The sequence below is a fragment of the Phyllobates terribilis genome, unplaced genomic scaffold, assembly GCF_046119375.1.
Source record: "Phyllobates terribilis strain yellow unplaced genomic scaffold, ASM4611937v1 Scaffold_1__5_contigs__length_1240528914, whole genome shotgun sequence".
In the NCBI taxonomy this organism is placed as follows: Eukaryota; Metazoa; Chordata; class Amphibia; order Anura; family Dendrobatidae; genus Phyllobates; species Phyllobates terribilis.
The window spans coordinates 660209503-660231516 of NW_027362761.1; the positions used below are offsets into that span (position 1 = coordinate 660209503).

The window sequence follows — 22014 nt, forward strand, 5'->3', positions numbered from 1 at the left end:
TTGTCTAAACAGTCAAGCTATATGAAAATCACCCCCCCTTAGCCTCCCTGAATGGACGTACACCAGGCCTGGGTCACTCACCACATGGGCAAGAACTGCACTGCACTTTATCATGTTTGAGGTTAATTCTTCATTACCTTGGTTGGGTAACCTGCATTTACATATAGCCTGACTCTGTTTGGACAATATTGTGAGAAAACTGTTACTGTACCTTGGTGCCATCTTGTGGCAATACTATATTATTGTCCACTTCCATTCTTTAGATCAGGCTTCATTGCTGTTATACATACCTTGGTATATGGTGCGATTACAAATTATTTTTAAATGTTTTTGCTCATACATATTACCCGAGGTGACGTCCTAAATTGTGTCCTCACCATTGATCTACTAACCTGCTTGAATTATAGTGTCATTGTTTGCCATTTGATTAATTCGATTTTTTATCTTTCGAGAAATAAAATTTATACTTTTTAAAAAAAAAAAACTACTATGACTGATATTTAGTGTAGTATACTTTTGGGGCTTACTGCTCCTCCATTCTGTAGGATTTATTCATTTTGGGAGTGGCTCTTTCCCTTTTGGGATTATGGTTCTTCTGCATATCCATTGTTTTGGCTTTATTCAATACCAACTGAGTACATTGAACGTGCCTAATTTGAAGTATTGGATATATACACAGCACACCGTAAACTGATCAGTAAGTCAAATCATTAAAGGGAATGTGCCATCAGAAATGTGTCATCATGAAATTACATTGCTACATCAGCTTTTTATGGAAATTGCGTTGTTAATTTTCTGCATCACTATCTGTATTTAAAAAAGAAAAAGCAATAGATTGTCTTTTATCTTATTGGTTGTATAGAAGTGTTTTCTTTGCATGCTTCTATAACTGGGCTAAAGAAAAATAGAAAAGGTGCTGCAAGTTTGTAACCCGCAATATAAGACACAGCGAAAAAGGAATTGTATATTCTACCTGCTACTAATTGTAAGAATGAAGAGCTGCTGCTTCAATCACTGACCCACACAACGGTGAGAAGAAATGTATTAAAGCCAAACAGGTACCAGATGAAGAAGTTAATCCTGCTTCGAAATGCGTTGAATAAATAAAGATCCAGAGAACATACACCATTGTCTTCCCTATAGGGCAGCGTCCAGTGATCACACTTTTTTTCCAGTTTGGTTTGAATACATAACCGTTATGATCTCCAACATAAACTAAGGAAAGATAGGGGAAAGCTGTCCCTACAGTAAGACTAAGCTGAATCCCTACGATGTAGCAGGCTGCCTGTTCCTAGTGAACAGACCTGCCTTAGTCCTCCGCTAGTCTGAACGAAGACCTATAGAATAAAGGGAGGGGTCCCTAAAAGAACTAAGGACTAGGACAAAAAAAAATGGGACATCTCCTAAACAGAGAAGTAGTTGCAGAACACAAAAGACAAACTGACCAAAAGGTACTAGAGGTCCCAGAAGGACCAAGCGAACTAGACAGAGAAAGGCACCAAAGCACCTGGCTAGAGAAACAGTCAAACACTGAAGTCCAGCACAGCCAAAAGGGCGGAGCTGGAATATAAAGGTAGATGGTCACGTGACCGCAAAACACAAGATGGAAAAAACAAACAGGAGGGTTCTAACAATAACCTGGGCTAAGGACGTGATGCGTGCAAGTAGGGAATGGAGGTGAGATCATCTAATGTAAATAGTGGATATGGAAATATCTACTCTATATAGGAGGTGTTATTGGACAGCCTAAGCTACCAAAATTAGAGCTAGTATGCAACTAACTTCAGGTGTTGTTCTGTGTAGCCCGTCCGCGATAACAATAGCAGGCATTCACTATTTAAAAGCACTAGTCTGGTCCATAATTCTGCAACTTTTCGGACTCTATGTTATTGTGAAATAGAACTAACTAACATTGGGTATGTGTGCTGTTTGCTATCTAAACAGACAGAAAATACCTACATACTCTAATATTAAACTTGGTGTTCAGTGTGAAAACAACAAGATTTCAATATACATAGATATAGTGATAGCATTAATAAATAAATAAATATATATATATATATATATATATATACACACATATATATATATATATATATACATACACACACACACACACACATGCATACATACATACAGTACAGACCAAAAATTTGGACACCTTCTCAATTATAGATTTTTCTGTATTTTCATGACTATGAAAATTGTACATTCACACTGAAGGCATCAAAACTATGAATTAACACATGTGGAATTATATACTTAACAAAAAAGTGTGAAACAACTGAAAATATGTCTTATATTCTAGGTTCTTCAAAGTAGCCACCTTTTGCTTTGATGACTGCTTTGCACACTCTTGGCATTCTCTTGATGAGCTTCAAGAGGTAGTCACCGGAAATGGTTTTCACTTCACAGGTGTGCCCTGTCAGGTTTAATAAGTGGGATTTCTTGCCTTATAAATGGGGTTGGGACCATCAGTTGTGTTGTGCAGAAGTCAGGTGGATACACAGCTGATAGTCCTACTAAATAGACTGTTAGAATTTGTATTATGGCAGGAAAAAAGAAGCTAAGTAAAGAAAAACGAGTGGCCATCATTACTTTAAGAAATGAAGGTCAGTCTGAAAAATTGGGCAAACTTTGAATGTGTCCCCAAGTGCAGTTGCAAAAACCATCAAGCGCTACAAAGAAACTGGCTCACATGAGGACCGCCCCAGGAAAGGAAGACCAAGAGTCACCTCTGCTTCTGAGGAAAAGTTTATCCGAGTCACCAGCCTCAGAAATCGCAGGTTAACAGCAGCTCAGATTAGAGACCAGGTCAATGCCACACAGAGTTCTAGCAGCAGACACATCTCTACAACAACTGTTAAGAGGAGACTTTGTGCAGCAGGCCTTCATGGTAAAATAGCTGTTAGGAAACCACTGCTAAGGACAGGCAACAAGCAGAAGAGACTTGTTTGGGCTAAAGAACACAAGGAATGGACATTAGACCAGTGGAAATCTGTGCTTTGGTCTGATGAGTCCAAATTTGAGATCTTTAGTTCCAACCACCATGTCTGTGTGCGACGCAGAAAAGGTGAACGTAGGGACTCTACATGCCTGGTTCCCACTGTGAAGTATGGAGGAGGAGGTGTGATAGTGTGGGGGTGCTTTGCTGGTGACACTGTTGGGGATTTATTCAAAATTGAAGGCATACTGAACCAGCATGGGTACCACAGCATCTTGCAGCAGCATGCTATTCAATCCGGTTTGCGTTTAGTTGGACCATCATTTATTTTTCAACAGGACAATGACCCCAAAACACACCTCCAGGCTGTGTAAGGGCTATTTGACCAAGAAGGAGAGTGATGGGGTGCTACGCCAGAAGACCTGGCCTCCACAGTCACCAGACCTGAACCCAATCGAGATGGTTTGGGGTGAGCTGGACCGCAGAGTGAAGGCAAAAGGGCCAACAAGTGCTAAGCATCTCTGGGAACTCCTTCAAGATTGTTGGAAGACCATTTCCGGTGACTACCTCTTGAAGCTCATCAAGAGAATGCCAAGAGTGTGCAAAGCAGTCATCAAAGCAAAAGGTGGCTTCTTTGAAGAACCTAGAATATAATGACTCGCCCCCTGGGGAGTGGGGCACTCGGAACCGGGCAATAAGGAGAAGATGGGGGTAGTAGTGGCGACCCGGTCCCGTGGCTCAGGGTGGTCAGACCAGTGGCAGTCTTTTAGATGTTTTAGATCATGTCCGACTACGCCACCCGTGGATTGCGGTTATTAGGAACCGCCGCTGCAAGGCAGACTGTTGGGGCCGATGATGTATGCAGCTGGGATGATGCGACTCCCCACGGGAAGAGTGCGGCCCCAGGGCACTGTAGTGGATGGTGGGAGTGATGGTGGTGAGAGTCCCAGTACCGGTAGTGCAGGAGGAGCGAAAAAGCACACAGACAACGTACTGCAGTCCAGGGTCTTTACTCACGGTTAATATCCTAGTCACTTCAGTTGGCAATGACTGCCCAAGCCGTGCGGCGTCCACCAGGTGAGGGGCTCGGTCAACTCCCAGGCAGCTCAGGAGTATGGCTCAGGACCCCCTTCAATCCTTCCTCTGGCCTGCCTCACCAGTGACCCACTTTTGTCCAGCTACCGCAGACTTGTGCGGTTAAACGTGGGCCCCGTCCTCCGCTGTCCTATATGGTGCCTTCCTAGCAGGTTTGATGAGGTGTCGCACCAATAAATGATCACGACGTCCGGTCTTTGGCTGAGGGTAGTTTCTCCTCCACCAACTTGGGATCCGGCACCCTTAATCTGCCTGACCCTGCACCCTGGATTCTCGTGGGTTCTTAGGGTCCCTTCCCCCTTCTTGTTCCTGAGCCCTTCTGTTTCTCTGTCTCTCCTCCTTCTTTCCTGTTCCTTCTTCTCCTCCCTTCTCCTCCCTTCTCGTGGAGCTGGGCTGAGGTGACACCACAGCTCCCCTTCACCTCCTCCTCGGCCTCTCACTAGGCCCTCCTGGAGTAGAGCTCCTACAGAGCCTCTACTCCCTGTCTTCTCCTCTCTGGACAGAACCCAGATCTAAGATGGTGCCCACCTTTTATACCTCCCTCTAGCCATGAGCCCAGGTGACCAGCAACCAATGGGCTCCTTCCTACGCTCAGGAGCCAACCCCTATCTGCCCCTACAGCACTGGGTGTTCCACCCCCCTCCCCACTCCAGACAGGGACATAGTCGGTCGCGCCTGCACTTCTGTCTAGTGGGAGCACCGATGAGCTGTCCCTCGGAAATGGGGTGTGTGTGCTGTATGCAGCTAACTGAGCCCTGGTCCATACTCCATCCTTACCTGGGAGTGGAATATCACACCTCTGGCAGAGGTGCGATACCCCTGTAGCGGCCGAACCCTCGGGGCGCTTCAATAAGACATATTTTCAGTTGTTTCACACTTTTTTGTTAAGTATATAATTCCACATGTGTTAATTCATAGTTTTGATGACTTCAGTGTGAATGTACAATTTTCATAGTCAAGAAAATACAGAAAAATCTTTAAATGAGAAGGTGTGTCCAAACTTTTGGTCTGTACTGTATATTTATACATACATTTTAATATACAGTGATGTGGAAAAAAGTAAAAAAACAAACATTAAAATTATAAAAAAAACTATTTAACAAAAATAGCTGATTTAAGCAATATATCATTTCCTGATCAAGTCAATTTAGTTGACGTCTCCTCTCTATTGTCTGTCAAGAATAATATTTTCCTCTTAATGTTGTATACAGCTAAGGTCAATACAATAATTAAATAAAATTACAACTCCAAACTTCCACAAATAAACTAGACATTACCAGAAGCAGAAAGTGTGGTTGAGGCTGATCCTGCAGAGGTTTGAGATGCACCACTGAAAAAAAAGTCCTCCCCAGATCCTAATAAGTTCTCAGTCCTGCAGTCGGTCGAGAAAGGTTTGTTTGAGAAAAGATTGTCTAGTAAAGTTGCATTACTGGAAGAATTATTTATTTGAGATGGTACAGCATTGCTGTCTGTAGTTGCAGATGTCGTGTTTAGTCCTAATAAATCTGCTTCTACTTCTTCATCTTTAGGTTTTGGAGTGTCTGCATCATTTTTTGATGCAAATACATGATCTGTAGGTTCGGATACATCAGGAGATACGATGTTTGCGCCTCTTTCTTCACTTTCAAGTACACTAAGCACTTGATCCAAGTCATAGAACTCCTCGTCAGAAGGTTCACTCTTGTAGCCATTTGTACTTTCATTGTGGTCTTCCCTGGATGAAGATGCCTGGACTCCGACGTGAATGTCTCTTCCTTCCATCTGATCTAAAGATCATAAACACAGATTATGATTTATATAATAAAACATTCAACCAAACTACAAAGCAATCACATTGCAGACACACTGTACAAGAAAACTGCAGGCTGCATTGCATTCCACTACAGCAGAGCTGGGTAAATTGCAGGACAGAGATAGCCGAAAGGCTGAAAAAGTAGCCCATGGGACACACCAAAACCCTCGCCCGCCACCAATGTCACCTCTTCCTGCAACTTTGGGAGGCAGACAGAGGATAATACATTGGTGAAGGATGGAGCTGCCAGCTCTTGCTTCACCTAATCAGTATGACAGACAAGAGAAGCGATAACATCACTTCATCGCGTCAGCCGGGAGGAATATCAATGGACCGGAGACAGGAGCAGAGCGCCAGGGGAATGGTAGCGAGCAGGGCTGTTGAGTCGGTAAGCCAAACCTCCGACTCCTCAATTTCCATAACACCCTCATACATGGCTCATGTATAAGTGATAAATTTACCGTAGCACCGATTCATCTCAGCTAAAAGTCTAGACCCTTAGATCGGGAATAGGACATTTCATAACTTTCCCAAATTCTTATGAAAAAATATTTCCCACAAACTGCATTGAACTACTGTACCCAATTTATTATATATTTTAGGAGTTGGAGTCCGTCCATTTTATACCGACTCCACCAAAATGGACTCCGACTGACTCCACAGCCCTGGTAGCGAGGCGAGTATGTGGTGGTGTTTTCTTTGTTTTTTTTTCCCATACGGATGTTTGCATGTATATAGATGGGCTATCTGGGGGCTCACACTATATATAGGGGGACTATGTGGGGGCTCATGCCATATATTGGAGCTTATGTGGGGGCTCACGCAAAATATTGGAGGCTATGTGAGAGCTCAAGTTGTATACTGGAGGCTATCAGAGCTCAAGCTGTACATTAGAGGCTATGTGAGAGCTCATGCTGTATATTGGAGTCTATGTGGGTGGGTCACACGGTATATTAGAGACTATGTGGGGGCTCACGCTGTATATTGGGTACTAAGTGGGGGCTCAAACCGTATACAGGGTACTATGTGGGGGCTCACACTGTAAATGCGGCCATGTAGGGGCTCATTCTGTACAGTGGCGTGCGCAAGTATTCACCCCCTTGGCTTTTAACCTATTTTTTTACATTATAATCTATGGTTAATTATTTTTGCAATCCGATTTCTGTGTGACGCATAAGCACTAAATAGTCTAAGTTGGCGAAGTGAGAAAAATATAGGCATAAATTAAATTTATGGGATCAAATAAAGTTGGCATGTGCATACAGTGGGGAAAATAAGTATTTGTTACACTGCCCATTTTGCAAGTTTTTCCACCTACAAAGAATGGAGAGGTACACTTTAACTATGAGAGACAGAATCTAAAAATGAAAAACCAGAAAATCACAATTGTATGATAAATAATTAAATTGTGTTTTATTGCATGAAATAAATATTTGATCACCTACCGACCAGCAAAAATTCTGGCTCTCACAGACCTGTTTGTTGTTAAGAAGCCCTCCAATCCTGCACTCATTACCTGTATTAAATGCACCTGTTTGAACTTGTTACCTGTATAAAAGACACCTGTCCACACACACAATAAATCACTCTCCAACCTCTCCACCTTGGCCAGGACCAAAGTGAAGTCTAAGGACACCAGGGACAAAATTGTAGACATGCAAAAGGCTGGGATGGGCTACAGGACAATATGCAAGCAGCTTGGTGAGAAGGCAACAAACTGTTGGTGCAATTATTAGAAAATGGAAGGAACACAAGATGACGGTCTGGGGCTCCATGCAAGGTCTCGCCTCGTGGGTAAGGATAATTCTGGGAAGGTCAGGAATCAGCCCAGAACTACATGGGTCAATGACCTGAAGGGAGCTGGGACCACAGTCTTAAACATTACCGTTCGTAACACACAACGCAGTCATGGATTAAAATCCTGCAGGGCACGCAAGGTCCACCGGCTCACGCCAGCACATGTCCAGACCCATTTGAAGTTCGCCAATGACCGTCTGGATGATCCAGAGGAGGCATGGAAGAAGGTCATGAGAGACCAAAATAGAACTTTTTGGTATCAACTCCACTCGCCGTGTTTGGAGGCAGAAGAAAGATAAAGTACAACCCCAAGAACACTGGCCCAACCGTTAAGCATGGTGGAGGAAACAACATACTTTGGGGGTGCTTTATAGGACAACTGCACCATATTGAAGGGAGGATGGATGGGGTCCAGTATTGAGATATTTTGGCCAACAACCTCCTTCCCTCAGTAAAAGCATTGAAGATGGGTCGTGACTGGGTCTTCCAGCAAGATAACGACCTGAAACACACAGCCAAGGAAACTAAGGAGTAGCTTCGTAAGAAGAAGTTCAAGGTGCTGGAGTGGCCTAGCCAGTCTCCAAATCTTTGGAGGGAGCTGCAACTCAATGTTGTTCAAAGACGGCCCTGAAACCGGAAAGATCTGGAGAAGATCTGTATGGAGGATTGGGCCAAAATCCCTGCTGCAGTTTGCGCAAACTTGGTCAAGAACTACAGGAAACACCTGACCTCTGCAATTAAAATCAAAAGTTTCTGTACAAAATATTAAAGTTCTGTTTTTCTATTGTATCAAATACTTATTTCATGCAATAAAATGCAAATGAATTATGTAAAAATTATACAATGTGATTGTCTGGATTCTTTTTAAGATTCTGTCTCTCACAGTTGAAGTGTACCTATGATAAAAATTACAGATCTCTCCATACTTCGTAGGAACTCCGTCTGTGTGCAATCTAAGTGTCACACGGTCTGTCAGTATATAAACAGCTTTCCTGAAAGGCCACAGAGGCTGCAATCCCATTAAGCAAGAGGCACCACTAACCAAACACCATGAAGACCAAGGAAATCTCAAAACAAGTCAGGGACAAAGTTGCTGAGAAGTAAAAGACAGATTTGCCTTATCAAAAAAATCCCAATCTCTGATGATCCTCCGAAGCACCATCAAATCCATTATCAACATATGGAAATAACATGGTACCACAGCAAACCTGCCAAGAGAGGGTTGCCCACCAAATTTCTCAGCCCAAGCAAGGAAGGCATTAATCAGAGAGGCAGCACAGACAACAAAAGTTAAGCCTGAAGGAGCTGCAGAGTTCCCAAGCAGACACTGGAGTATCTGTCCGTATAAACACGATAATCTGTACACTCCACAGAGCTGGCCTTTAAGGAAGAATGGACAGAAAAAAAAGCTTTTACTTACACACAACAATTGCAAGGCTCATTTTGAGTTTGCCAAAAGACATGTGGGAGACTCCCAAAATGTATGGAGGAAGGTGCTGTGGTCAGTTGAGATCACAATTGAAGTTTTTGGCCACAAAAGGTAAACGCTATGTCTGGCGCCAAAACAAAACAAGCTCATCCCCCAAGAACACCATTCCCACAGTGTAACATGGTGTTGGCAGCATCATGATGTGAGGATGTTTTTCGACAGCAGAGACAGGAAAAATAGTCCGAGTCTAGGGGAAGATGGATGCCGAGGGTGAATAATTTTGCAAGCCACTATATACAGCAAGCTATGTGGGGGCTCACACTGTATACAGGGAGCTAGGTGGAGGCTGAAAATGTATGTAGGGAGCTGTGTGTAGGCTCATACGGCATATAGGGGGGTTGTGTGCAAGCTCATATGGTATATAGGGGGATGTCCGCATTAGGGATGAGTGGACCCAGGGATGTTCAGGTTCGTATTAACTGTTGTTCAAAATTCGGTTCAGCATTCAAACTTGGCTCTGAACCCAATAGAAGGCAATGGGGACTCGAACTTTGGTGCTTTAAAATGGTCACAGTAAGGGCTAGGGGGCTTCAAAAGAAAGCAAAATGGGGGTAAGAGCAGGACAATTGCCCTGCAAACAAATGTGGATAGGGAAATGACTTAAAATAATGAAATAAAAAATAAAACAAAATAATCTTGAACCAGGAGGCGGAGGTGGACGAGGCAGGGGAAGAGGTATCAAACTCTGGTTTTGTGTTTGTTTTTAGAGAACTGGCCTATTCTCTTAGCCAACGATGGACATAGCCTATCATGAGCGGGTGTCAGTTCCCGCACCATGACATGCTATATCCGTCATGCATTTAAACTGTCACTGAGTGTAAATATGCAGTGACAGTTTCGTACTGACAGCCGAGTGGCACAGAAAGAGGCGCGGGGACTCATGGCAGCAGTCCCTGCGCTCAGGACACTGAAAGGTCAGCCAATCTGACTGACTGATCACCGCAAATGCTCAGCACAGCTAACAGCCAAGCTAACCCCTGGCTATTTAACCCCCTAAATCGACAGCGATTGCAACATTCAGGAGGTCTTAGATTGCAGGTGCCCTATCTTTGTCATGACGACCCCCGGGTCACCAAGCTACAAAAAACCTGTTAGACCATGTTCATAGAATGGTCTAAGTAGCTTCTGTCAGAAATGTATATATAATGTTTATATATTTTATACCAGTAAATACATATACATTATATATATTTTATACCAGTAAATACACATTTTTAAGTAAAAAAAATAAAAAATAAACAGAAACAAGCACACACTTGGTATCGCCGCATCCAGAAAGACCCTATCTATAAACTGTCACACTAGTTAATCCCTTCAGTGAACGCCATAAAAAAAATATGTGGCAAACCATGGTTTTTCATCATACCGCTGGTATGATCAAAAAGACGAATGGAAATAAAAATTATATAGCTGAAAACGTCATCTTGTCCCACAAAAAACAAGCCGCCATACAGCTCCATCAGCGATAAAATAAAAGTTTGGCTCTCAGAATACGGAGATGCAAAAATTATTATTTTTCTCTATAAAAAAGAAAAAGTTTTTATTGTGTAAAAGTGTCAAAACACAAAATAATGACATAAATGAGGTATCGCTGTAATCGTACTGACCCAAAGAATAAAGCTAGCTGCCTTATCAATTTTACCACATGCAAAACTGCATTAAAAAAAATCCAAAAAACAATTCCTGAATTGTTAGTTTTTGTTAATTCTGCCTCCCAAAAATCGGAATAGAAAGCGATCAAACATGTACCTGAAAAAGTCAACTCGTCCCGCAAAAAAACAAGCCCTTACATGACTCCCGACAGAAATATAGTAAAATTATCTCTTTCATAATCTGGCAATGCAAAAAACAGTTTTTACAAAATATAAGGAGTCTTTTAGTGTGTCATAGCAGTCAAACATTGCCAATATAAATCTGGTATCGCTGTAATCATACTGACCCGCAGACGGAATGGCAAAAAAGATAATTAAAACCTGCTGTTGATTTGTTCATTCTGCCTCCCAAAGTAGTTCCCGATTACAAGTAGGTTACTGGCGCAAATCAGGACAAATTGCACAACAAACTGAGAGCTCAATTTTTTCCTATTAGCCCTTATACAAAAGAAAAATTTTGGGCTAAAACAACGTTTTTGAGGTAAAAATGAACAGTAAGTATTCTTTCTTCATAGTCCAATGGTATAAATTTCTGTGAGGAACATGTAGAGTCACCATGCTTAATACACCCCTAGATGAATTCATAGTGAGGTGTAGTTTGTAAAATGACATCACTGGGGTGATGGGGGTTTCTGCTGTTCTGGCACCTCAGAGGCTCGGCCAAAGTGACATGGCACCCTCAAACCATTCCAGTAGAATCTGAACTCCAATATGGCGCTTCTTCCTTTCTGAGTTTTTCTCTGTGCCTCAAAAGTGTTTTTTGACAACATAAGGGGTATCTGTATATTCAGGAGAAATTGCTCAACAAGTTGTAAGGTGTATTTTCTCCTGTTACCCTTGTTAGAATAAAAAAATATGGGGCCAAAAGAACAATTTTATTTCTTATTTTCACGGCTCTATGTTATAAACTTCTGGGTGTTCAAGGTGCTCACAAAACATCTACATACATTCCTTGAGGGTTCTAGTTTCCAAAATAGGGTCATTTGTGGGGAGTTTCCACTGTTTAGGCACATCAGGAACTCTCCAAACGCAACATGGTGTCGGCTCTCGATTCCAGCCATTCTTGCACTCAAAAACAGTGCTCATTGCCCTCCAAGCCCTGCATCCAAACTGTAGCTTTCCCCCACATATGGGTTATCAGTGTACTCTGGAGAAATTGCACAGCAATTTTTGGGTGCATGTTCTCCTGTTACCCTTGTGAAAATGAAATATTTGGGACTAAAATAAAAGTTTTGTTAAAAAAAGTAAACTGTTCATTTTTTCTATCTACATTACATGAATTCCTTTGAAGCACTTCAAGGGTTAATAAACGTCTTGAATGTGGTTTTGAGCACCTTGAGGGGCGCAGTTTTTAGAATGGTGTCAATTTTGGATATTTTCTGTCATACAGGCCCCCTAAAGTCACTTCAAATGTGATGAGATCCCCAAAAAATTGTTTGGTAAATCTTGCTGGAAAAATGAGAAATCCGTGGACAACTTTTAACCCTTCTAACATCCTAACAAAAAAAATTGTTTCTAAAATTGTGCTGATGTAAAGTAGACATGTGGGAAATGTTATTTATTAACTGTATTTGTGTGATATAACGCTCTGGTTTAAAGGGGAAAAGAATTAAAGATTGAAAATTGTGAAATTTTCACAATTTTCGCCAAATTTCTGATAAATTCACAAATAAACGCAAGCCATATTAAACAAATTTTACCAATATAATGTAGTACAATATGTCACGAGAAAATCTCAGAATCATCAGGATACATTGAAGCTTCCAGAGTTATCTCAAAGGGACACTGGTTAGATTTGAAAAATGATGGCCGGTCATTAACGTACAAAGTGGCTCGGTCCTTAAGGGGTTAAAAAATTAGAATTAAAAGAAAAAAAATCAAGTACCAGGAGGTGGAGGTCCAAGTGAAGAAGGGGGTGGGGTAAGTGGAGGTGGACGTGGTGGTGTGATGGACGAAGCAGGGAAGGAGGTATCCAACACTGTTTTTGTGGGGTTTATTTCATTTTTAGTTTCGTTTTTTGCTTTTTTATTTGGAGAGGTCCCAAAATTAAACGAATGGCAAATAGAGTATAACAATGGCTGGCTGCGGCTGGTATAGTTGTCTAGTCAGCCAAGGGTACGGACAAGTCCTATGGTATCCTGGCATGAATCATTTTAATGAATGAGCTTCCCCACGTTGGCTGTGTACAGGCAGTGAGCCGGTCTGTGATTACTAGTGTTGAGCCACCCCCGTAGTGTTCGAGTTCGGTTCGGTTCGTCGAACACCCGTGTGTTCGCCGAACTGTTCGTCGAACTGTTCGTCGAACACCTTCGAACACCGTTAAAACCAATGGCAGGCAAACAAAAACACATAGAAACACATAGAAAACACCTTCAAAGGTGTCCAAAAGCTGACAAACTGCTCAGAAGACACAACTAACACATGGAAAAGTGACAAGTACATATAGTCATGCGAAAAGAAAAGAGGTGGAGGAGTAAAAGGAGGGGGAGACACAGATATAGGCATGTCATGCCCTTCTAAAACCAAAAAAGTGCGAAGCCGACACGTTCAGTCCGCTCCTGCCAGTGCCACCTCCGTGTCGCCGGGTTTGTGCCAGAGCCGCGGCGAACCCTGACGGCCAGTCCCCCTCTCCCAATACTGGTGCCTGTCCGCTGGTGGGTCGAGCGAGCCCCCCTGTGGTGGAGGCAGCTCTAAGCTTTTTAATTTAAATTGTCTCTCTAATTTGAATGAATACACTTTAAATCCATTTACAAGGATCTATTGGAGGGCAAGTCTCATGCCAGCAGCCGCGTAATTCCAGCTCCAGTAGCGTCCACTAAAGCTGCTGCAGTTAAAAAGCTTTTATAAGGATCGAGCTCGGCTGTCCACCGCAAGGCATCCTACTGCCAGTCCCAGCCCCTATGCCTTGGGGTGCCTCCTGATGCTCTTCACTGAGTATCCCGTGGTCCCGAAGCATTTCCTTTGAAAAAATTAAGTGTCCAAACTACAGGTGGTGTAGCTTGCTTAACAGCCGGGATAATCCGCTGACTAGCAGACACTGCTACTAGGCACAAAGTATTTCCTGGGCTAGATGCAGTTAAAAATTTGTAATTAGATACTCTCGTTGGATGCTGAGAAAGCATTCCATAGAGTCTCCTGGCACGCCATATATGATTCTCTTAAAAAGCTTGGGGTAGGGGTCTAGGGGACCCTTTTATAGCCAAAATCACGGCCCTGTATCACAATACGTCACCTAGGCTGAAGATAAATGGAACTGTAGCACCCTGAGGGCTCAGTTGCTACAGAGGTATTGCACCTCACCCAGAGGTGTGATATCTCACTCTCAGGTAAGGATGGAGTGTGGATCAGGACACCTGCATGCATTACACCACATTGCCGTGGGGCAGGGCGACCAATATGCCTCTGAGATGGGCACGACAGTCCCTGTCCCTGGCTGGAGTGGGGGGAGGGAACACTGAGGAAGGGGAACCCTGTAGTGCAGGAGCAGGGAGGAAGCAGTTCCTGGGTGCATTGAGAAGGGAGTATAAAAGGTGGGCACCATCTTAGTTCAGTGCAGAGAAGTCTGAGCAGAAGTGGCAGGGAGCAGGGGCTCTGCATGAGCTCTGCTCCGGAGGCGGGCCTAGTAACAGAGGCCCAGGCCTGGAAGAGGGAGAAGGAAGGAAGAGGAGCGGAGAAGGCTCCAGGAACGAGGAATGAAGGGATCCCAGGGGTGCGGACAGGCGAGTTGCCACCGCACGCCCGAATCCACCTGCGTGGAGGGGTCAGGCCAAAGGGGGAGACCGGTCCCCGAAAATAGTGGAGGCAGGAAATGACCCTCAGCTAGAAACCGGAGGCTGTGACATTTTATGTGGCGCAGCCCCTCGCTACACCCGCTAGGAAGGCACCACATAGGGTCAGGGAAACTGGCGCCAAGTTTACCAAGAGGAGGCCCGAGGCAGCCGGACAGAAGGGTTGGTAAGAAAGGCCAGACAAAGGACACACAAAGGGGGTCCTGTGAAGCGCTCCAAAGTTATCTGGGAGTTGTCTGAGCCCCTCACCTGGTGAGCACAGTACGACGTGGGCAGCAGTTACCTGCAGACGTGGTCTGGATAATAAGAACTGTGAGTAAAGGCCCTGGACTGCATCACTGACTCCGTGTCGTTACTGCTGCTGCCCTGCACCATCACCCCCCATCCTCCGCATACACTGCCCTGAGGCTATACTCCTCCCGTGGGGAGTTATGCTACGCTCTGCTGCACCCACACCACCAGCCTCAGCGGTCTGCCCTGCAGCGGCGGTTCACTCTGACCGCAATCCACGGGTGGCGTAGTCGGACATTTAAACATCAAAACCACATAAATAGTTCCGCCACTGGTTTGACCACCCTGAGCCACGGAACCGGGTCGCTGCCACGAAGACTACAACCACCAGCATCCACCAAAAAGGGTCCGGCTCCGGGTGTCCCAAGGCCCAGGGGGTGCATCAGAACATTTTCATCACCTTTCACAATCACCAATGGGACAAGGCAGGGATGTCCTCTGTCCCCTCTCTTATACATCCTAGTGACGGAGCACCTGCTTTCATCAATTCGCCATAACCCCAATATTAGGTGGATTGGGGTGGGAGGCACTGAGTACAAGTGCTCTCTATTTGCTGATGATGTCCTAGTATATATCACTCAATCACATATATCCATCCATGCTGTTATGGCTGAAATAGATCACTTTGTTACATGGTCAAATTTTAAAATCAATGCAGCGAAGTCTGAGGCCCTCGATGTCTCCCTCCCCAAATCCATATAGGATTCCATCCAGTCCAACTTTCCCTTTGCCTGGCCCTCACAGGGTATCAAATACTTAGGAATTCCTATTCATAGAGACCTCTCCCATCTATGTTATCTTAATTTTGGGCCCTTTATTGAACAACTCCATACAGACCACGGTTGGCAAGTTAGAACTGTAAGATTCACTACGTGAACCACTGGTGTTTTGTGGAAAAGCACATGTACACTGTGTTCCAAATTATTATGCAAAAAGTGTTTAGGAGTGATAAGGGAAGAATTTGTTTGTTTGTCAGTTAAACTCATAGATGGTGATGTGTGTCAGGGCTCTTTATATCACTGTAAGCAATTGCAGACACCTGTGCTAATTAGTTTGGCAGGTGTGTCCAATGAAAGGCAAGACTACTTAAGAAGGCTGTCTCACATTATTAAGCAGCCTACATTTTCTGCCAAAATGGGAAAGAAAAAGGATGTGTCGGCTGCTGAGAAGCAACAAATTGTAGAGTGTTTAGGTCAAGGCATGACTACAATCAACATTGTGCGATGATCAGGATGAAGTGTCTTGGCAATCAAGAAGTATGTAGCTGATTCACAGTACACACGTGTGCGTGCTGACAAGGGCAAATTGAGGACTCTTTCCTACAGGCAATTACGTCAGGTTAAAAGAGCAGCGGCAAAAAAGCCTTGTCATAGCAGCAGACAAGTTTTTGAAGCTGCTGGTGCCTCCAACGTCCCCCGAACAACAAGATGCAGGGTCCTTCAGAGGTTTGCAGCTGTGCATACGCCATCCTGTCGACCTCCTCTATCCACTTCACACAAGCAGAAACGGCTCCAGTGGGCCAAACATTACATGAAGACTGATTTCAAAACTGTTTTGTTCACGGATGAGTGCCGTGCAGCGCTCGATGGTCCAGATGGATGGAGTGGAGGATGGCTGGTTGATGGACACCCCACGCAAACACGGCTACAGCGCCAACAAGGAGGAGGTGGAGTAATGTTTTGGGCTGGAATCATGGGGAGAGAGATTGTCGGCCCCTTTAGGATCCCTGAAGGCGCTAAAGATGAACTCCATAATGTATGTGGATTTTCTCAAACAGCACTTCCTGCCATGGTTCAAGAAGAAGAACTGTGTATTTCACAGCAAGATCATTTTTTTGCATGATAATGCACCATCTCATGCTGCACATAAAACATCTGCATCTCTGGCTGATATGGGCATAAAAGGGGACAAACTTATGGTGTGACCCCCATGCTCCCCTGACCTCTACCCCATTCAGAACCTCTGGAGCATCATCAAAAGGAGTGTCTATGATGGCGGGAGGCAGTTCACATCTAAGCAACAGCTCTGGGAGGGTATTCTGTCCTCATGCAAAACAATTGAAGCAGAAACCATCCAAAACCTGACAAATTCAATGGACGAGAGAGTTCAGAAGCTCCTTTCGAACAAGGGGTCCTATGTGAAAATGTAACATCACCTAGAATAAAGTTTTGAGTTCAAAACGGTTTGATTTCAGTTTCTAATAACCTGCTAATGCTTATAATTTCAAAAATGACCATTTTTTTGGTCTTTATTAAAATGAAAAGGTTGATCGAAAAGTTTGGGGGATCTAAGAGTGTGGCAACCCAGTAGTCATGATTACTTCGAATTCTGACAATATGAGGGTCATGTTGCAGGTAGTGCAGCAAGAAGGCACTTATGTGTCTTGCGCATCTCGGAGCCCCAAAATTATTTTCCGGGCTAGATGCAGCTAAAAATTATTATTAATTTTAAATCTGGTAGAGCTTAGTATAGATGGCCTAATAGGATCAGTGCTGCACACTGCTACAAAGCCCAAATTATTTTCCAGTCAAGATACAGATAAACATGATTAGTAATTTTAAATCTGGTGGAGCTTAGTATAGATGGCCTAATAGGATCAGTGCTGCACACTGCTACAAAGCCCAAATTATTTTCCAGCCAAGATACAGATAAACATGATTAGTAATTTGAAAGCTTAAAACGGTTGGTAGGGTGATTTTAACCAATCATCAAGCTTTTACTCTCCCCAGGATGACACAGGGGTAGAAAAGTTGTTTCGGATCCATGATTTGTTCATCTTTATGAAAGTGAGTCAGTCTACATTATCAGTGGAGAGCCGCGTGCGCTTATCTGTCAGCACACCACCAGCAGCGCTGAACACACGTTCAGACAGAACGCTGGCTGCGGGGCATGACAAGATCTCCAAGGCGTAAGTGGCTAGCTCCGGCCATTTATCCAGATTGGAAGCCCAAAAAGAGCAAGGGTCCAGTGACACAGTCATGGCTTCAATGTTTACTTGGAGATACTCCTGTACCATCGTCTCTAGGCGTTGACTATGTGTCAGACTTCTTGTCTCCTGTGGCCTTGCAAAGGATGGGCTAAAAAAGTGGTGAAATGATTCCGCAAAATTGATGTTACCAGCAGATACTGTGGTTCTGTTACGGTTTGAGTGCTGAACACTTGACGGTCCCACGGTTGGCAAGTTGGAACTGTGAGATTCACTACGTGCACCACTGGTGTTTTGTGGAAAAGCACATGTAAGATTCTGCAACAGTCTCTGCTGATACTCCTGCATGCGTGCATCCCTTTCTATGGCAGGAATAATTTCTGCAAATTTACTTTTGTACCGGGGATCTAACAGTGTGGCAACCCAGTAGTCAGGATTATTTCTAATTCTCACAATTCGAGGGTCATGTTGCAGGTAGTGCAGCAAGAAGGCACTCATGTGTGTTGCGCATCCAGGAGCACCAAGTCCCTGTTGTGTTGGTGGCGAGGTAACAATCATGCTTCCTTCCTCTGTCCTCTCCCCCCAACCTCGCACAACAGAAATGTGATCAAGGTCTCCCTCATCTGATGAGTCTTCCATCAGTTCGTCCTCCACTTCTTCCTGGGCTCCTGCACCTTCCTCACTAGTTTGGCTGCTACCATGCTCCCTGGTAAAACCATCTCCCCCACCCTCACATGCCTGCCGCCTTGGTGCTGCCGACCGTCTGGACCTTGCAGATGTTAGCCCTTCCGCATACAACTCCTCCTCCTCTACTTCCTCCACCTCCTCTTGTGCCACCACCTGACTCCGAATTCTGTTTAACATGTGCTCCAGCATGTAAATCACCGGAATAGTCATGCTGATAATGGCATCGTCAGCACTAAACATCTTCGTCGCCATTTCAAAACTGTGCAGAAGGGTGCATAGGTCCCTGATCTGAGACCACTCCTCCAGCGTGATTTTCCCCACCTCTGGATCTCGTTGGCCCAGGCTATACGTCAGAACGTATTGCACCAGGGCTTGTCGGTGCTGCCACAGTCGCTGCAACATGTGCAGAGTTGAATTCCACCGGGTAGGCACATCGCATTTTAGCCGGTGAAGTGGCAGGCCCAACGACTTCTGTAGAGATGTAAGTCGCTGAGCTGCGGGATGCGAACGGCGGAAGTGAGCACACAGCGACCGTGCCCTCTGCAGAAGGCCATCTAGTCTGGGATAGTGGGCTAAAAATTGCTGGACAACCAGGTTCAACACGTGAGCCATGCAAGGCACGTGTGTGACATTGCACCGGCGAAGGGCCGCACCCAGGTTTGCAGCATTGTCGCACATGGCCTTCCCTGGTTTCAGGTCCAGTGGAGACAACCATTCATGAAATTGGTTCTCCAGAGCTGACCACAACTCCTCAGCTGTGTGACTCACATTTCCCAGACATTTCAAAGTAAAAACCGCCTGATGACGTTGAGCCCTGCTGCCAGCATAGTAAGGAGGTGTGCAGGTTCCCTTCTGCGCAGTTAGAAAGCTTGTGGCATGACCAGACAGGCTTTGGGTGCAGGTGGAGGACCGAGAGGAGGTTGAGGAGGCAGAAGCAGTGGAGGAACTTTGACATAAAGAGGATTGACGCACAACTCGTGGGGACGGCAAGACTTGGACAGCAGCCCCTTGTCCTGCTGTCACCATAGTTACCCAGTGCCCAGTCAGCGACATGTAACGCCCCTGTCCATGCCTACTCGTCCAAGTGTCTGTGGTGAAATGCACCCTGTCACACACAGAGTTTCTCAAAGAAGCGGTGATGTTGTGTGCGACATGCTGGTGGAGCGCAGGCACACCTTTCTTTGAGAAGTAGTGCCGACTGGGCATCTGGTACTGGGGCACTGCGATGGACATAAGGTCTCGAAAATCCTCTGTGTCCACCAGGCGGAAAGGCAGCATTTCTGTAGCCAAGAGCTTGCAGATGGTGAAATTCAACCTCTTAGCTTTCTCATGGCTAGGAGGAAATGGTCTTTTACTTGTCCACATCTGAGGGACCGAGGGCTGGCTATTGTGCTTAGACGGGGTTGATAAGGGTGTCCCCGGCAAACTGCCGGTCTGTGAGGAAGATGCAGGCGGACATGTTAGGTTGCCTTGATCCAAAGGTGGTGCTATCGATGTCGGACAGCGCTCAACACCAGCTGGTGTTACCACCTCCAAAGAAAATGATGACCTGCCAATCACGCTGGCTGTTGCGGGTAAAGAGGTGGCAGGTCTGCGCCCCAAAACAGGTGTGACTGCTGTCCCCCCAGTCACAGAGGATGAAGAGGCCGCGGATGCACAAGATATGGCAGACGGTGGTTGGCCCGGCCGGCTAGGCCGCATTGTAGCACAGTGAGCTTCCCACTGCAACTTATGCTTCATGTCCATGTGCCGGTTCATGCATGAAGTACTCAAACCATGTATTTTTTGGCCTCTACTTAGCTTTTGCTGACAAATGTTACAGATAACACGAGTTGGGTCATCTTTATCGATCTGAAAAAATGCCCAGGCTATGCAAGGCTTAGCACCCATGCGACCTGAAGAGCCACCACGACTTGTGGTGAGAGGCAGAGTTGTGTTTGAGGATGCAGTTGTTGACGTGCTTCCAGTACTACGTCTCTGTCCAGGAAGGCGCAACCTGACCTCGTCGTCACTAGCATCTTCCTCCACCTCCTCTGCTGACCTCATCTCTTGGCTGACTGTGGGTTGACAGTAAGTGGGATCTCCAACCTCATCATCATCACCCTGTGCGTTATCACACCCGTCGTCCTCAGAGCCAACCTGTTCCTGCCCTGACAAAAAACTAAAGTTGTCGCTCCAATCAGGTATTTGAGTCTCATCATCGTCTTCCTCATTGTCTCCACCAACAGGAGTTACAGTTTGGGAATGAGGGTCTACATTATGGTCAGAACCTTCTGCGTCTGGTCCTGGATCCGACTCATAAAGATTCTGGGCATCAGTGCAGATCATTTCCTCGTCTGGATTCACAGAAGCGCTGGAGTCTACCTCTGATTCCCAGGCTATAGTATGAGTAAACAGCTCTGCAGACTCAACCATCTGTTCTACCTCATACTCAGACGGGCAGCTGGAGATTTGGGAGCTGTGAGGAAGCAAGTGCGATTGGGGTGACACCTTTGAGGACTGGAGTATTTGTGATGTTGAAGTTGATGTGGAGGAGAGCCCACTTAAAGGAGCACTTGATATCCGTTGAAGCACCTGCTGTTTTTGTGCCTCATCTGGAATTTGTAGCGATTGGCGTGGCCGTAAGAAAGGGATCTTATCACATTGTCCGCTAAAAGAAGTAGACATTTTAGTTTGGCTGGAAGATGGTCTTTCTTCTGCAGATGTTACTGTTGCTTTAACACCTACCCCACGGACACAACCTTTTTTCCCCTTCCCAACACGCCTATTCCCCTTTCCACCAGCAGCAGGCCTTTTTACACTCATTTTGGTGGTTAACTAATTCACAACTCTGGAATTGTTTGCACAAAAAACAATGGATGGGAACCGAGCAGAGCTGAGTGGCCAAACTGTGGTATTAGGCCAAAACTATTGGCTGGGTTAGGCTATGTGCCCACGATGCAGAAATGAAGCAGAAAATTTCTGCAGCATTTCTGCATCTCCCTGGCAGAAAAAAACGCATGCAGATTGTGCATGCGTTTTTCCTGCAGAATACATGCGGATCCACATGCGGGTTCACATGCGTTTCCGCATGCAGATTGACAAGCGCTTTCCAGGCGATAGCATCACTTGGAAAGTGCTTGACAACTAGGTCATACTATATAAATCCATGCAAACAGCATGGATTTATACAGTGTGAACCGTAAAAATTAAAACAAATAAAGCTATACTCACCCCCGAGGCCCCGGCGTGGCTGCAGCGCTGCTTCCTGGCTGGTTCCCGGCATATCGCGAGACAGAGCGGTGAAGGGCCTGCGGTCACATGACTGTGACGTCACCGAAGGTCCTTCAGCGCTGCTGGCATTCAGAGAGAAGACGCCGGACAGGTGAGTATAAACTTTGTTATTTTATTCTTTTTTTACAGGTACAATGGTACCCAGGTCTGGATGAGAGTCTCCTCTCCTCCAGAACTGGGTACCATCCGCACATAGAGACGCATAGAAGCCGCTTGTAAAAATGTACAGTCACGGTTTCTATGCGTCTCAATGCAAGTCAATGGCGGGAGTTCCGCTGCA

The 22014-nt window shown here is 45.1% G+C and overlaps 1 protein-coding gene across 7 annotated transcripts in view; it reads right to left on the minus strand.

The window, feature by feature from the left end:
- Positions 1-22014, minus strand: part of GAK (cyclin G associated kinase) — a 609434-nt gene that overhangs the window by 147689 nt on the left and 439731 nt on the right. For all 7 annotated transcript variants that reach the window (XM_073684854.1, XM_073684861.1, XM_073684827.1 and 4 more), the window contains one exon: positions 5317-5805. In XM_073684854.1, the coding sequence (XP_073540955.1) occupies positions 5317-5805 (489 nt within the window). The remainder of the gene's footprint in view (positions 1-5316; positions 5806-22014) is intronic.